At 39.6% G+C, this 17,202-nt stretch overlaps 1 protein-coding gene across 1 annotated transcript; it reads right to left on the reverse strand.

The window, feature by feature from the left end:
• Window positions 1-1,037: 1,037 nt before the first annotated feature.
• On the reverse strand, window positions 1,038-11,867 carry LOC139449084 (protoporphyrinogen oxidase-like). The gene is made up of 11 exons (XM_071230547.1): window positions 11,710-11,867; window positions 9,845-9,979; window positions 9,001-9,109; window positions 8,295-8,434; window positions 7,354-7,498; window positions 6,043-6,233; window positions 5,446-5,506; window positions 4,857-4,969; window positions 3,499-3,615; window positions 2,167-2,313; window positions 1,038-1,589 (listed from the first exon to the last, which is right to left on the reverse strand). Exons 1-11 carry the CDS (start codon window positions 11,797-11,799, stop codon window positions 1,416-1,418), a joined length of 1,422 nt encoding a protein of 473 aa, XP_071086648.1. The 5' UTR covers window positions 11,800-11,867; the 3' UTR covers window positions 1,038-1,415.
• Between the last annotated feature and the right edge of the window lie 5,335 nt (window positions 11,868-17,202).

Genomic DNA, 17,202 nt, shown 5'->3' on the forward strand with positions numbered 1-17,202 from the left:
ATATGTGAATACGTTTGAGATTTTTTGTTTTGTTTGTTGTTTTAATGCCACACTCAGCAATATTCCAGCTAAATGACGGTGGTCTGTTAATAATCGAGTCTGGACCAGACAATCCAGTGAATGTCATCATAAGCATCGATCCACGCAATTGGGACACGATGACATGCATCAACCAAGTCAGACAGCCTGACCACCCGATCCTGTTAGTCGCTTCTTACGACAAGCATAGTCATCTTTTTAGGCAAGCATGGGTTGCTGAAGACCTATTCTATGAATACGTTTTAGAAGACCCTCTCCACTCCCACGTTTGATTTTTATTATGTAGCATTTTCAGCTTGGGGATTTGGTGCACAACAAATATGCACATCATTATTTTTATTATTCACACATTCAACATTGTGGGAATCAAACCCAGACCTTTGGCTAGATAGATCAACACTTTACCCACTGCCCCAACAGCTGTGATACATCACTGTGTACTACTCAACTTTAGATAGGGCGAATCAGATATGCCATTCTATTTAAATATATTTTTGATATATTGTGAGAAACAGTTTTGTGTATCAAGGAAGGATGAAACCATCCCTATTAAAACTGGAATAGTATCCATGAATTACCAAATCAGAGAGTGGAGTATGGACCGCCAGAGGAGGTTTGGTCATACTTCACAAGGCAAAAAGTGAGCAGGGCTCAGTAAAACCTCCGACTTCGACTCCAACATATTTCTAAGTACAAAACATAAAAAAAGCAATATATCCTCAGAAAATCCCCTTATCAAAATGAATCTTTGCACTGCACCTCTCCTATTGGTATAGAAACTGGACCCCCAATTAGGAAAGAATCCATGAAGTAGTTTTCAAGTAATAGGTTGCACAAATGCTGAAGTAAAAAGAAATTCAGACACAAACTGACATAAATTCTCCTCAAAATGATTCACTCACTCAATAATTTAAATAAATTATTCTGCCTTCTAGGCTGACTGAAGACTTCGAACTTGACACCATAAAACAAACAATTGTCAACTTGGATACATTTTATTCTGCTCAAAGAAAGAAACAAGTCCGGTCTTTCAACCTTAGTTAAATAAATAATTCTTTGATCATATCAAATACTATGATGAACAATACCAGAAACCCATTTTCTAGAATTAGCTGCACAAATGTCATGGCAACAACTAACAAAACCAGACACATCTTTCTTAAAATCCCTTCACATAAAAATAACCGATTCTTTGTCCTTCACAAGTGACAGTTGCATATTCATTTTTTACCCTTTTTTTTAACCCTTTTTTTACCCAATGCCTTCATGGTTGCTAAATAAAAATATTCAGTAGATCAAAAGTATTGGTAGAAAACCCATGGCATCAAGTAAAATGAGCCGTATATCTTGTGTAGTATGATACGTATACATGTATATCATGATTTGCATATTGTCTCCACAGTTTGTCGAGTGTTGTATATACAGTCGTTAACGCTCGGACCTCGATATGAGGAGCCAATGAGACTTAGGGGCAACCTCGTGTCAGCCAAGTACCTGTCCATGGACGACAGCCGCTGGTTGTGGCCGAGCACGTACTGGGGAATACAGTCCTATAAAACACACAAATGTGAGAACTTACTACATGGTAGAAGAATTGTAGTTTTGAAGAGATGATGTGTATCTTCAATTTAAGAGGGTAGAATACCATTGTTGTAATATGTGCCCCAGGTGCCTACACCCTTGACAAAAGGGGGCACTTATTGAACTCGAAAGGGTGCACCGGAATCACGATGCATGAATACGGTGTTAGCGTTGGGAGTCAACATGCGTGATTCCCGTGCAACCTTTCGAGTTGAGTTGGTAGCATTATGCAGATGGCTGTTTCAATGAATGCTCGTTCCACAAGTGACGAACAGGTCTGGTTGTTGATGAAATATAGTGATAGCTAAATAGACAGATTTTTTATACATGCACCGATTGTGTTTAGATGTAATATCCAGTTATGAATGACTGTTTAATAATCTCATGCCAACTTTGACTGGAGTAGGTCCGATAGTTTTTCAGATATTGTAGTAAACGTCGGTACCTTAAATTACCTTCCAGACTATCGCTTGTGCGACATGAAACAGGGAACAATTCCAAGCGGAATCCCACTGCGGATGCAGTGACACGCCCTTCACTACCCACCTTCTGTAGCGTGACGTATGTACGTGTTGGTTTCTCCGTAATGCCAAGTTGTGTCTTCAGTGTGTCCAGTGCAATTTGATTCAAGTGAGATTCATCCAGGTTGGTCAACTTCACCAGATCGTCAAACCAAGCTCCGCCCAACATCACCTACAACAACATCGACTACAACAACATCGACTACATCTACATAAATAACAACAGAATTAGCTGTATCCCCATCACAGCAAACAGCCACATACGAACTACTGTAAAGTAGGTGTAGGCTATCATCCCCTCTGTCTCACGAGTACTGTCTGTCATATCAGCTCTCTTGTGTTCTGGGAAGGTTGTTTGTTTCTTGTTTAACACCGCACTCAGCAATATTCCAGCTATATGATGGCGGTCTGTAAATAATCGCGTCTGGACCAGACATGAACATTGATCCACGCAATTGGGATACGATGACATGCATCAACCAAATCAGTGTGCCTGACCACCTGATCCCATTAGTCGCCTCTTACGACAAACATAGTCGCCTTTTACGGCAAGCATGGGTTGCTGAAGGCCTATTCTACCCTGGATCTTCACGAAAGATGGGAAGGTTGTTATAAGGCAGTGTATTTTATTGTATGACAATGATCATAACTGTGTTACATTGTTTCTGTTCGGCAGATTCGGCAGACGCTCATTGCATTGTGTTTGGGCTGTGATCAGTTGTCAGGAAGTTACTATATTTAGATGCTTGTGTGGTGTGTAAACTTCCACTCCAGTATACTACAGATGGTGATAGTATGTTATGGAAACTTCATTAATGTTCTAGTGCCAATGGACTGGTGAGGGCACTGTGTGGAATTTTCCAGTGGCTGGGTAGGTTTTATATAAGGCGACAATAGCATGTATTACGTATCTCTCATGCATTTCATCACATCGGAACCAGCTTTCATGTGAGGATTGCTCATCTTCCCTGATTCCCTGCTTGGCAGTAATTGTTTTTCCACCTTTTTTTATCCTTTTAATTTTGTTGTCCTTACATGTACATATATATATATATATATGCTCTCTGCCTCCTGGCATTCATTCACCTGATGAAGGAGTAAGCAGTCTCCGAAACGTGTTCCTAATAATAAAGAAGTTGACATCAATATATTCTTTTCCTTATGTGTATCACTTCTAAATGCCTTTCAAAGACCTAGTAATTTGAATGGATTCGTAAACTTAGTGAATTTTAAAATATGTTTGTTGATTGTATACCACTTGTTGTCTGTTTGTTGGTTTCACACTACAGATGTCTTGGTAAACATATTGTTTCAGTTAGGGAATCAAAACGTAAAAAGGTGGGTATATTTTACTCACCGTCAACCGTGTACTGTCTGTCATGTCAGCTCTGTTGTGTTCAGGGAAGGTGCAGGAATCGTAGATCACGCCCAGAACTGGGCCGCTCTCGAAGGACGGAAGAAGGTGTCCGAAACCCTGGAAGCAGAAATTCAGTTTTCAAAGAAGTACCAGGCGTTTACCAGCCTCCAAATAACTAAGAAGATACCCATGAAGATCCAGGTTAGATTTGGTATCCAGCAACCCATGCTTGGCGTAAGAGGCAACTAATCCGGTGGTCAGGCTCGTTGACTTGGTTGATGCATGTCATCGATCCCAGTTGTGTTGATCATGATGTCAATCACTGGATTGACAGGTCCAGACTCAGTTATTTACACAATTGTGTTGATCATGATGTCAATCACAGGATTGACTGGTCCAGACTCAATTATTTACACAGTTGTGTTCATCATGATGTCAATCACAGGATTGACTGGTCCAGACTCAATTATTTACACAGTTGTGTTCATCATGATGTCAATCACAGGATTGACTGGTCCAGACTCAATTATTTACACAGTTGTGTTCATCATGATGTCAATCACAGGATTGTCAGGTCTAGACTCAATTATTCACAGACCTGCATCATATAGCTGTAATATTGCTGAGTGCGGCGTTATACAACAGTAAAAGCTATGTGTAAAGGATAAGAGTATATTTTCAGAATTACAGTTGGATTTACCAAATTGATCATCAATTATCATTTTCAAGCCAACATAAATGAATTCTTAGATTCGACCATTGTAACTCCCATATTTGAACATAAACTAACAACAGTCTCAATCACAGTGTTCAAGTAGGTCAAGATCAAGTATATAAAGGTGCACTATGCTTTACAGTCTCGTCTAGATGCACAATTCATGTCATGTATGTGAAATATCCACCCACGAATGCATACTCATAGCGTTACACAAAAACACATGTAGAAAGAAACTTAAGCAAAATGAGACCTGAACCTCATATGTTAAAATCATCTCAAGTGTAAAACTTATTAACTGGTTAATTTACGTCAGACAATTTGAGTGTGTTGTTGAATACAATTTGCTGGTACTGCCTGTGATTATCCCCCTTTAAGAACAGAAATTCCAGTTGACAAAGAAAGAAACTAATGTATTTGGAGTCACAACAGTCATCACTTGTTTGTAAACATAACGGTCAGTTGGCTGCTAGTTTAACTCCACACATGGTTGTGTCCTACCATCACTGTGGGGAGCTTTGACTGATGGTGATAAAGATGGTATAGAGAGCTCCGGGAACAGGCTAGTGCTTTGAGGAGCTTGTAGTTTCGGGGCAGATCCAGGATTCAAAGGAGGTTGGTTCTAAGAAGCAGCTGAACCTACCTCGTGCGGTAGTTGTAGTCCCTCGTACTCCACGTTAATGACGACGACGGACACTGCTGGAATCTGCATCAAGTTGTCCTTGAAGGGACTGGGTGGCAGCAAGCTGCCCAAATCTGGAAACAATCACAGTAAGTGGTGTGGCGCCAATGCAACCAATCATCCCATGGGGACTGGAAGAAAATATTGGTTGAGAAGGGTGTGGGTCCATTAAATATTTTTACCTGAAGACAAGCACTTATTTAGTGACTAATTTAGCTGCCCCAAAATTCAGGTCAGTAGTTAAATAGTAGAAAACATAAAAATTCAAATTTCAAATATATTTTAGTTTAATATATTTTATATTGAGTTGCTCAAACTTTTCTAAAGATACATTTTTAAATTTTCACAAGATTTAAAAAAGTACTTTAAATTAAAAAAGTATTTTACTTATATTGTTAGCAACAGCAAACAAGTTTGTTTTCTAACATTTTACTTATTTCTGGTCTGCAAAACAAAAGTTTCATTTTCATTTTTCACATTTAAATTTTTTCGATTGAGCAGATTTGTTAACCAAGTGTAAAAAAAAGCCTGGCGTTTAAAGTTATGATACCTTTCGAATAGACACCGGAGAAGATGTGGTCAGCTGTAATGTCTTCACCCTCTGTCTTCACCTGCACAACAATCACGGAGAAACTACATTTAATATTTAATGTACATCGGCTACATTATCTACCCATGAAGATCCGGGGTAGAATAGGTCTTCAGCAACCCATGCTTGCCGTAAGAGGAGACTGTGCCTGTCTTAAGAGGCAACTATTGGGATCGTATGGTCAGACTCGCTGACTTGGTTGATGCATGTCATCATATCCCAATTGCGTGGATCGATGCTCCTGATATCAATCACTGGATTGTCTGGTCCAGACTCGATTATTTACAGACTGCCATCATATAGGTGGAATATTGCTGAGTGCGACGTTAAACAACAAACAAACAAACAACATTTGCTTTGATCAAATTGAATGTAAATATTCCTCACTTATTCTGCAGCACACACACTCACTGGAGGAAGGAATTCAACATTTGACATGTGAAAATATGGATATCAGATGTGCATATATAACAAATCAAGATGACTAAATTATTAATATCACTCTGAATAGTTCCATCAAATCAGTCAACGCATTAATGTTAGTGATTGTAGACTGACCTTCAGTCTCCCATCATGCAGCACTTCAATGCCCATACATGGTGTTGAGGTCCTGACCTCTGTTGCACTGCTCTGGCCAATCACAGTGGACATTGCATCGGTCAGTTGCTGCAGGCCTGTCTTCAGTGACCATGACACCCACTTCTCCAACTTGGCTGCTCGCACCAGCGACGAGGATGGAATGTCTCTCTCTGCATCAAGTGATAACAAACATCAAAGGCTTGTGTTTTGGGGATTTTTTAAAAGGTAAATCACTTAATGTTGGAAATGCATCTTCCTGAGGCAAGTGAGTGAGTGAGTGAGTTGGGTTTAACACCGCTTTTAACAGTATTCCAGTTATATTACGGCATGTCAGCTTTATGTGGGAGGAAAGCCCGAAGTGATGCAGGTCTCAGACGTTTACCACTTCGGTGAAACCCATGAGCACAAGTATGGTGCTGACAAACCTAGAAACATAATCTGGGCGAACCAGGATTCGAACCCACAAGGGACACAACTCTGCACAGCAAATCGCAGTGCCTTAGACGACTGGGCCATCTGTGCCCCCCTCCTGAGGCAAGGGAGTTAACTGACTATAAACATCCAGTTGCCACCCTTGCTGAACTAGGCTGGAGTTATGGAGTTCCTTTTTAGCTGGACTAAAGCATCTATGTATAGTCCAATCAAAATCCCATAACAAAATAACATCCGGTTCGTAAACTTCCGTCTAGATTTCGGTCGGTGGTAAGATTTGCAAAGCATGTGTACCATCAACTTAGCATCGACAGATATTTTCCAAATCTATATTTGTGTTTTTAATCAAGGTGCTCACATGATTTGATGCTCTTCAAAAAGTAAGACCCGTTTTGTTACAATATAGATCTTGATTATCGATCAGATCATCACTGGGCTCCGCCATTTTGAATGAAGCAGAAGCATGTGATATGAGAGGTGGAATCCGATTGGTCAAAAGGAGGGACATAGAAGGGACATAACTCATAACTGCCACTGGTGGCGCTACGATCGAGCCTGGAAATTCCTGTCTAGTTTGGCAAGGGTGGAAATTGGACTATATAGTCAGTTATCTCCCTTGCCTCAATAAGATTCATGGGAAGTGTAATAAGTATAGTTTTGCCCTGAACTATTATAGTTAAAGTATGAGAAACCTTGCGTTCCATTGCTTTGACGTCATATTAGTTCAGGGGAGAACTATACATGATGTTTTTAGGTTTGCAATTACATTTCACTATTATATTTTTTCACAAAAGGCAACAGAGATTCACACATTAAAGTAATCAATGTACTGTTGCCTCTACTCTGACCAAATCTTACTTTTGGGTTTCAGCATGCCCTTGATGACCGACCCGTGCTCTTTCTCCAGGTTGGTCAGTATGGGGAAGCACGCGTCTATACTCAGGTTCCGGCAGTTTCCTGCAAATATGCCCCTGCACATCGGGTCAACAGCGTAGTCAGCAAGCTGCAACACACAAACTTATTCCTAAAGAAACAGTTGCATTCGTGTCTATATTTTCACTAACATATCTGCATTAGAGGAGATGCATGTTGACAAGTCGTCATACAAATAGCATTCAATATTGCCTTGGAAGTGTCTCATTTTCAAAATCATAACAAATTATAACAGGATTTTACCTTGACCAATTACTAATTTCAAGGGTTCTTACAGAAAATAGGAGGGTCCTGTAAAGTAATGAAATTGTGTCGTGTACTGAACTGTAAGATTTAATAATTACTTTAATTACTTGTCGAAAATGTGCATACCTGTCAACTCTCACGCATCTCTCGTGAGTCTCACGCATTTATCACCTATGTCACGCTCACACACAGGCTTGAGAAATTCTCAGGCATTCATATAAAATGTAGATGAAAATATTTTGAAACGCTTTTCTCTTTCAATTTATCGCGATTGCAACAAACAGCAAGAAAAATCATTCAAAACCTGGGGGGGGTTGCCATCTTGCGCCCACCCACCTGGCTTCACACTCATTCAGACATCCTGGGGTTGACAGCTACGGATTTAGTACAATGAATATTATTGTGTGCCCCTTTAAGCAAGCAATTTATATTTATTCCTGCGTCCATTCTATACATTTGTGCGTACTGGACGCGTCTCGTCAAACACTATTATAAGTCATTTATATCACATTCTGTTAAGCTGCTGGTAAAGGTTTTGTCAATGTATGAAATATATCAGAATCCTTGAGTTGTCATGATAAAAAGTTCAGTTGTACATAGTGCTATATCAACCCACTCACCTCTGACCCAAATCTCCTGGCGACAAAACCATGAACTGTTTCATCGGAGTTATCTCCCTTCTTTGTAAGGAGTTCTTTCAGACCACTGAAGATCATTGGCTTGGAGAAGGGTGCTTGTGTTGTCATGATGGACCTTAAACCTACAGAAGAGAAATAAGTGAACATTTCAATCAAATCACAGCTTGTCAGTTTACTGTGGGAAGAGAGCAAATATGAAGCAAGTCATCGACATTTACCAGTTTGATGAAATGTCCAAACATACCTAGATTCACAATAAGGGCAACTCTAAGATTTCAAAGCTAATTGCATTCCCCCCCCCCCCCCACGACAAGTGCTGGCCAACCTGCGCCATGATGATGTTTCTAATTGTGTACTTTCATATAGAGGAAAAACAATCACCATCACCATCAGACTCACTGGAATAGAGAGGAAAGATCAATAAATCCTACATCATATACTCATGACAATTTAGAAGACCAAAAAATATTTAATAAAAAGACAGTGTTGTTACATGAAGTGCTGTGGTTTGGAATCAAATTAAATCTTGGACACATACACAAGATGTTTGACCAAAGTATGTATTAACTGTGAAATCCCTACCTCATCCCACACAGACCATATGCCGATATGCTATATTGGTGTTTATGAAATTTATGGTTTTTTCAATCAAAACCCCTCTTTCATAACTTTATTAATCAGAACTTACTATTTGGCAGGACATGAACCTGACCGTCAATAAACAGGAATCTGTTTTTAGCTGCAGCACTGGTAGAAAGGCAGGGAAGAATCTGATTGGTCAGCCCCAGTTCCTCTGCCTGCAACAATACATGATCACACATGGGAGGGAGCGCATCCGGCGCAGGGGTGCATCCTCCCCGAACTTTTTGCAACACACAACACATATATACATACGGGCTAAAGGTGTGCGATATTACCAGTATATCGGTAAATTGAGGTTCATTCTTTCCACGATACGTATCACAATATCATATATTCATGCTCGGTATATCAGGTGATTTCAAATTGGGGTTTTTATCATGTGTTTAATGTAATATACTTGCCAAATGCCTTCGCTGCCAAGGACCGAGCATACTGGGCCCCAAGATGGCTGCGTATTTATTGATTGAGTAAACATTATGTTGTACCAGCATCTTGTTTTGTTCCATTTAGGAACTTCAATTCATACCTTAATGTGTCAGATTGCTTCTCAATTAAAAATGTAGAATTATACAATATATTGTGATAGGTATCGCAATACGGCCTTGTTCATTGCAAAATATTGTGATACATTTTAAACCTCCAAAACCCATCCCTAATACGGGCAAAATGTTCAGGTGATGGGCATTCTAAGAGTAATTGTATAACACTGCGACCAACAATTGTTACAATTTTTCAAAAATGACAATCAAATTTGTGTCAATTAATAGTTAAAAACACCCTTTTAACCACTTAAAAGAATTTAGATTTTTTAATTATATTTTGATTTTAACTAATTTAATTTTAATTTTCAATACAGTGCTTAAACAGTAGATGTTCAACACATCCTTTACCAGCAAGAGTGAGTTGATTCCTGAATCTCCGACTGGTCGTAGACTCCGGGGGCCATGCTCGAACACCGCTCCATTTTCATACCGTGTGGACCTCACCCAGCCGCCGAGGCGGTCGGACCCCTCCAGGAGAATTATCTACACATAAGGGTTCAACATCTGAACATGTTTCAGTTCAATAAAGTGAGGAAGTGAGAGACTCGGCTCGGGCCAGTTGTCTGTCCCAACACATTTGCTTAATGACTCCAAACTCACTTTGTCTGTAAACTGAAATGTTACAATGCTAAAATATAATAAAAAACGATTCAAAATTATGTATATTTGCTCTGACGCTCTATGTTTGATGGATCAGAAGAATAAGAACATAAAAACTTAAAGTAAGTACTGACTTTAAAAAATAATTCCTCAAATGCAGCATATAGTCTCTGACTACTGTAAATGTCTCACAATGAGGACAAAGCCATCTTCTAAAGTAAATACATACACGTTAGGCCCTAAAGTCTGGCATTACTATAAAAATAAAAAAACATGCATTTCATACAGTATTAGCCTACACTCACTGAACTCACCAACCAAACCAACTCCATGCCAAGTAAAATATACAAATATTGAGCTACCCAAATATATTTAAATATATTTTTAATTTATTATGACTAACCCAAGCTAAATTGTTAGCAAAAAATCTGAAAATCACTAAATTAAAGTCTGGCTGAAATATTTACCTAAAACTCTCTTTGACTACTGGTTCCTGTCAATCCTGTGACTAACTTGCAACAACCACCATTATTTTGACTATCTATCCTCCTTGTTGTGAGAGTTCATGACGACCTGTGACACTGTCCCTGTATTTGACACTGGGGAAGGGGAGTCACAAAATGGCCTGATACACTTGTGTTTCAAATACAGACTCCAATTCGATATAGATTTTAACAAGTTTAATGTTTCTCTCACAATAATCACGTAGAGGAGCTATATATCTTTACATTGGAACTTCATTTATCCCACAAACATTTGTAGAAAAATTAGTGATCATAGACATTCGATCTGACAAGACCATCATGCCATGCCGACATCATGAGCGAGAGTCATTCAAGTTGTGTACTTGCTAACTTGATACTGAATAGGGCTGGGACGAGTCCAAATTTACCACCCGGGTACCCACCCCCCTATTACCCGACCCTACCCGGGTACCCGCTGTTGGGCAACAAGAGATAGGTACAAATGTCTGATTGGGTATAGTTTGACCGTAGCCCTGGCAAAATGTATTTAGATACTCATAGAAAACAATCTGGTCATGCATACACTGAAGTTGACTGAAGTTTTAGCTCTATTCAAACATAAAGTCAGAAGGAATGTGTGCATAGTCAGAAAGAAATGCGAACATCAGTCACTTATAGTGTAACCGTGGAAGTTCTAGATAATTCTTGCCATTAAACAATATCCTGTGTGTATCCAGGTCCTACTCATGAACCACTCGACCCGAGTACCCAATTTCCCCGTCCCAGCCCTAACATAGAACTTTACCAACAAGTTTTCCACGTAATTATGGTGATTAGTTCATACTTAATGAGTAAATGTTGACTATATGCGTGCAGTTATTAACATATGAACATTAATATTATTTAAAATTGAGTCTTGTCCTGTGTGAATGCTACTCTGAAGTTCAGACAATAATGTAATTAGTAAGGTAGCAAATAAACTAGATTTTATGGTCTCTGGTAGCATATGCTCCCATTACTACAACTATCAATGACTATCAATGACTAAATCCTATTAATAATACTAGTTACAGACTCAACAATTATATAGTACTTGTCACGTGAGTTGTCATATCTACAGTCGGTGCGATGTCGGGGATTACTCCATACCTTAGCAAACTTTGCGGCTGTCTGTCTTTGTAGATAGTACACCGCCGCTAGTCCGCTTACTCCCCCACCCAAAATCACAGCTGTCGACATTGTTCTAGCCGAGCATCACAGAAAAAGACATCGTGCAAGCACCCGTTCTACATCTTCACACGGTGACATGTTGGGTCAAAGGTCAAAGGATATCTGAAGGTCAAGGTCATGAAAGGTAAATTGTGTAAAACATGCCAAAGGCAGAAAATAAACAAGTAAAAGATAATCAGTGGCTGAAGAATTAGTATGTTTCCGTTTGTTTTATTTCTGGTAACATAAATCAGTCTTGTCAAGTCATTTCAAAGATAGTATGAGCCGACCGCATCAATCAAAGGGACGTAACTCTGTTCCTACATGGGACGTTTCATTAACTTACATTGAACCTTGCAGTGGGTCTTGATTTCTCAAGGTTTTATATTTGTGTGTTATGATTTAAATGTTTTAATACAAACATACCGTAGTAGTATCATAAATAAAATTATTTTAAGCAACGCCTCAAGACGATTTGGTTGTAAAGACACGTGTCAACAATTACCTGTATTTAAAAGATAGCATCAGGTCAATTGGATTAAAATGATTTAAAGTCCACTTTGTTTACGAACTCACATTTAATAATGTCTATCAATCGCCTTATGCTTACCCGAATAAAGTATAGTAAACGTGACAGTTTGACACATGGCACTAAATTATAAAGTATACCGGTTTAGGTTGGAATGGAGCAGATCACTTATATTTAAACATTGCGTTCCAATTCCGTGGATCGATGCTCATAATGTCAGTCACAGGTTTGTCTAGTCCCGACTCGATAATTTAAGGACCACCGCAATATAGCTGGAACATTGCTGAGTGCGGCTTGAACAACAAACAAACATTTTAAAGGACCACATGTACTATACAATTCTTCAATACGACCACAGCCCCGATTGCAATACGTTATCTACTCGTGCCCAGGGGGGATCTGGCAGTTTCTGGTCTTAATTAACGGTTCTATTGAGAGGAGTACAAGTATAAATTGTAATATCACAACACACTAATCATGCTAATGCCAGGGGGAAATAGTCTACTTACAAAAATCAATACCGGGACATCTGTCGTCCGACCGCCGTATAACTATTTACCGTGAACACAATGACTTCAAAACGTGCAGTTTATTTGCACAAAGCGACAGCTCATATCAACACGAGGGATCTGTTATATTAAGTTTTCACAGAATTCGCCATTGGCCGATAACTGTAAGTATGATATTGCTAATGACCTCTACACGAAGCTTGTGCGCGACGCTTCTTCCTGTGTTGCAAAGCAACATTCATATGTTGGCTTGAAGCGTATTAAAGAATTTAATTACAACAATTTAATGCGACTGATTGATCCATCCTTCTACGTGTTTTAATATATGTTCAGTTCACACCAAGACACCCGTTTTATGTGTATTATGTTGGGATTGAAACAGCCATGATCAGTCCTTGGCCAATCATCACCTTATGGTAACAATCTGCCCATGCATCTTCCTGCTCGTATCCCACGCTGGTCGCCGACAGTGATTTTGTTTGTTTGTTGTTTAACGCCGCACTCCAGCAATACTCCAGCTGTTTGATGGCGGTCCAGTGATTGACATCATAACCATCGATCCACGCAATTAGGACACGATGCCATGCATCAACCAAGTCAGCGAGCCTGACCACCCAATCCCATTAGACGCCTCTTACGACAAGCATTGTCGCCTGTTATGGCAAGCATGGGCTGCTACAGACCTATTTTCTACCCGGACCGACAGTGCGGGCGTTAAACCTAACTCACTCACCCACTCACTTTACATAACATGCATCTCCTAATAGAGATTATAACATGCGTGGGTGAATCCTTCTGATCTAAATAAGTTGTCAGAATTGTCGCTCTCGCTCGGGAAATACAGAATCCCTCAAAGTCGTAGCATCCTATTTTATGTAATAATCTTTGAGTGCATGTGACTCATTATCATTAATTCTACCATGAATTTGGAATTTACTCGATTCTGATTGGTCAATCAGATGCTATTAAATCACAATAAACCCCCTCTGATTGAAACAGCTGGTTTGACGGCCGCATCACCGCGTTCAGTTCCAAATTCAATTTAGCGGGGTTAAATCTACAGGTAACCTAGCTCTACATTGAAAACACAGTATGTTTATCTCCTAATCGTAATTATGTTTCTGTTTCTGATTGTCGTTGAACTTTGGTAGCCAGTCTTTGTTGACAATGCTATTATGACGTCAGAAATGTTGGATGTGCTGGTATTTGCTCATGACGTCACAATAGATTCTGTTCGCACTGTGAAAGGCCATGATGTCCATACTGACAGTAGATGTGATTGCTGCACCAATATATTTCACTGAAACTGAATGCTTGTTCCTCGTTTACTAGTTACTATGAATTCGCTCCAATTAACCGCAGTTGATTGAACGGATATTACGAACAGAGCATTCATAATATTATAAGGCAGTCGCCCTTCGGCACTGGGGAGTACTTAGAGAATAACACACAACAGGCTACGTAGATTTATAGATTGTCTGTCAGATTGTCAGATTTGTGGGTTGGTTATTCTAGATAATACCCATATTCAATCTTGTAAGAAATGTTGGTTCTCATCAAAATTGGAAACAACTAGTTCAGTCAATCTATTGTTTCAACGACGAAAGATCGTCTGTGATGTCTTGAACAATGAGTGACATCATCTTAAAACACGTTGATGTGACGTCATGTTGCCTCCTCTAAAACAAGGGGGAAAATGGAACAATTTGCTTGAATACAACAATCAGCATGAAGTACAATTTATAATGCTTAACGATACAGTACACCTCTTGGTCGTCCTTCACAATGACTGGCGACTATATATATTTTGTGAAAACAAAAAGGTTAGTCTCGCCAGCTCTATTCAGCATCAGGAAAAACATTCAGAGGACAGAAATGTATTGTGTAATATAAATTTCCATCGACTACGTGTTAGTGTACCCTCTTGGTAATATAAGACCGCCTCCGTTGTATAGTGGCAGAGCGTCCGCCCGGAGAGCGGAAGGTCCGGCGTTCGATCCCCGGCCGCGTCATACCAAAGACGTTAAAAGATGGTACTTGTTGTTACCCTGCCTGGCGCTCGGCATTAAGGGGCTAAAACAAGGACTGGTAGGCTCGGAGTCAGTATACTGTGTCTGAGTGGGGTATTCATGTTAAACTGCGGCATGGTATCTCAGTGAGCTCGCACTATAAATAGGCATCAGTCCGGACTAGTACAAGCAGCCACACAAACACACACACGTACATGCACGTCGCTATATAAGTGCAATAACCTTGGACGCGACGTTAAACCCCATTTCACCTTGTTAACATAGGACAAAACAGCTTGCTTGGTCTCGCGGTTAGATTCCCGCACCCTTTATTGACACACGTAACTTATATCACTGATGTCTTTCGTCATGCATGTGTCATCCCTTCTTGTTTAGCAACATATATCCATCAAATTACGGAAACAATGTGACACATTCAACATAGGGTGACGGTCGGAACAATGCTACCAATCAATAGCTGGAAGACCGGACACGCCAGTGAGTGTGCCTCACCTAATTATGAATAATATTGCCTTTGACCCATGTACACTATATAAATTACGTTTTTATTATTTATCACTGAATACTGGGAGTTGCTTTGCGGTGTATCAGCGACTCGTGTACACTTGAAACCCGCTAGTCCGGAAACCTCCCTTCCGGTTGATTGGGGGTTGGTATGTATGCATAATAAATGGGACATTACTACGTAACCATGACGTCTACACCAACTGTAAATGTGTACTCGGACGATTTCAATTGGAATGGTACCGTCTGGATAAACGGGTTTGCACAGTTTGAACACCCTCGATTATCCAGTGTACTTAATATCCATTCTATTATAATAAGGAGATGCAACACACTGGATAATCGAGGAGGAACCACGTGGAATGTGTCACGTACGCTGACGTAATCTACATAGTATGTTACATAATAAGGATTGCTCTCCTGTTTCCTACACAATGGGCTTTATTTGTTTATCTGCAAATCTTGCACTCCCCTCAGATTCCGGTCTTTCTATAAATGTATCTACACAGTACACTTTGTGGGCGAGGGTAGTTTAATTGAACTAATTGAAGATTTTTATAATCTAACACAATATCAGTTCATGGTATGTTTGTGTGTGTGTTCGTTTAAAGGAAGTATTGTCATTAAAACAAATTAATATAATGGGATTTTACAATGACGGATGTACAGGAGTGAGTGAGCTTTTAACTGTATTCCAGTTATATCGCGGCGTGTCAGCTTAATGTGGGAGGAAAGTCCCAAGTGATGCAGATCTCAGACGTTTACCACTTCGGTGAAACCCACGGGCACGGGTAGGGTGCTAACAAACCTAGAAACATAATCGGGGCGAACCGGGATTCGAACCCACAATCATAGGTTTCTGGCGTGCCCAAGGGACGCAACTCTGCACAGCGAATCGCGGCGCCTTAGACGACTGGGCCATCCGTGCCCCCTCGGATGTACAGGAATTATATATTGGGCACATATTACCTATTCATTATATGTTTACCCTTTTGTGGACATAACAGGCTTCCCCACCCCAGTGTAACTACATCTTAAATCTACTCTATTGTAAAACCACTTCCTCCTACCTGTATAAATACTTGTCAGCCATACTACGTACATCACTAGCTTGATAATGGTGTTAGAACCTACACCCCCTTATCCTTACTTAAAAGAATGTAGATAATAAATATGTGCAATAAGTTCCTTGCCAAGGACCTGGATATTACAAAATTAATTAAATCTGGAAGTATAATTTAGTTAATAGCTCATAGATGGTTTAATAAATATATAATAACAAATGCCATTGTAGCTGTGATATTTCCGAAACAAATAAGCTGACCAAAGAAATGCTGATTAAAAAAATAATAATTTAGTTTTGCATAAGACAGAACTCTTTAAGATGGGTTGATTTTTTCTTCGTTGTAGTGCATCCATGTGCCAATATATCATAAGACACACTGACATAACAACAAGATGTAATTTCATGGTTAGATGACGATATTTTGTCACTACAATTTGGGCGTGTATGGATAATATACGCAATCATTCATAATTACTAATCAACGTAAGATTCAAATGTTTTCAGATGCGTCGGTGCAGAGACCAATATCTATTATATGGTCTCTGGTCGGTGTGACTTGTCTCGTATTCATTATGTTCAACGAACGAACATATGTGCTGACTGACACGCATCATCAGCTGATGCGATACGAGCCCTCTCACGTTACTAATGACTCAGTGCCTCGAGAACTGTACATACAGTCCAGTAATACCATATGTCACTTATGTGAATAATGTTTGAAATTAACTTTTCATTGTCTCGTGTTCCTGACACAGAACATAATAGGTACATAATGTACCCAAAACGAGAGATTTC

The sequence above is a fragment of the Haliotis cracherodii genome, unplaced genomic scaffold (genome assembly GCF_022045235.1).
Source record: "Haliotis cracherodii isolate W230 unplaced genomic scaffold, xgHalCrac1.p SCAF_7, whole genome shotgun sequence".
In the NCBI taxonomy this organism is placed as follows: Eukaryota; Metazoa; Mollusca; class Gastropoda; order Lepetellida; family Haliotidae; genus Haliotis; species Haliotis cracherodii.

Bases quoted from the DNA above. Each gene is read 5' to 3' on its own strand.
- LOC139449084 (XM_071230547.1), bottom strand. From the start codon at position 11,799: ATGTCGACAGCTGTGATTTTGGGTGGGGGAGTAAGCGGACTAGCGGCG. The intron at 9,110-9,844 runs GTAAAGGATGTG...GTATTGTTGCAG, and splicing joins GAATCAACTCACTCTTGCTG to GCAGAGGAACTGGGGCTGAC. The intron at 5,507-6,042 runs GTCAGTCTACAA...ATTGTTGTGCAG, and splicing joins TGCATGATGGGAGACTGAAG to GTGAAGACAGAGGGTGAAGA.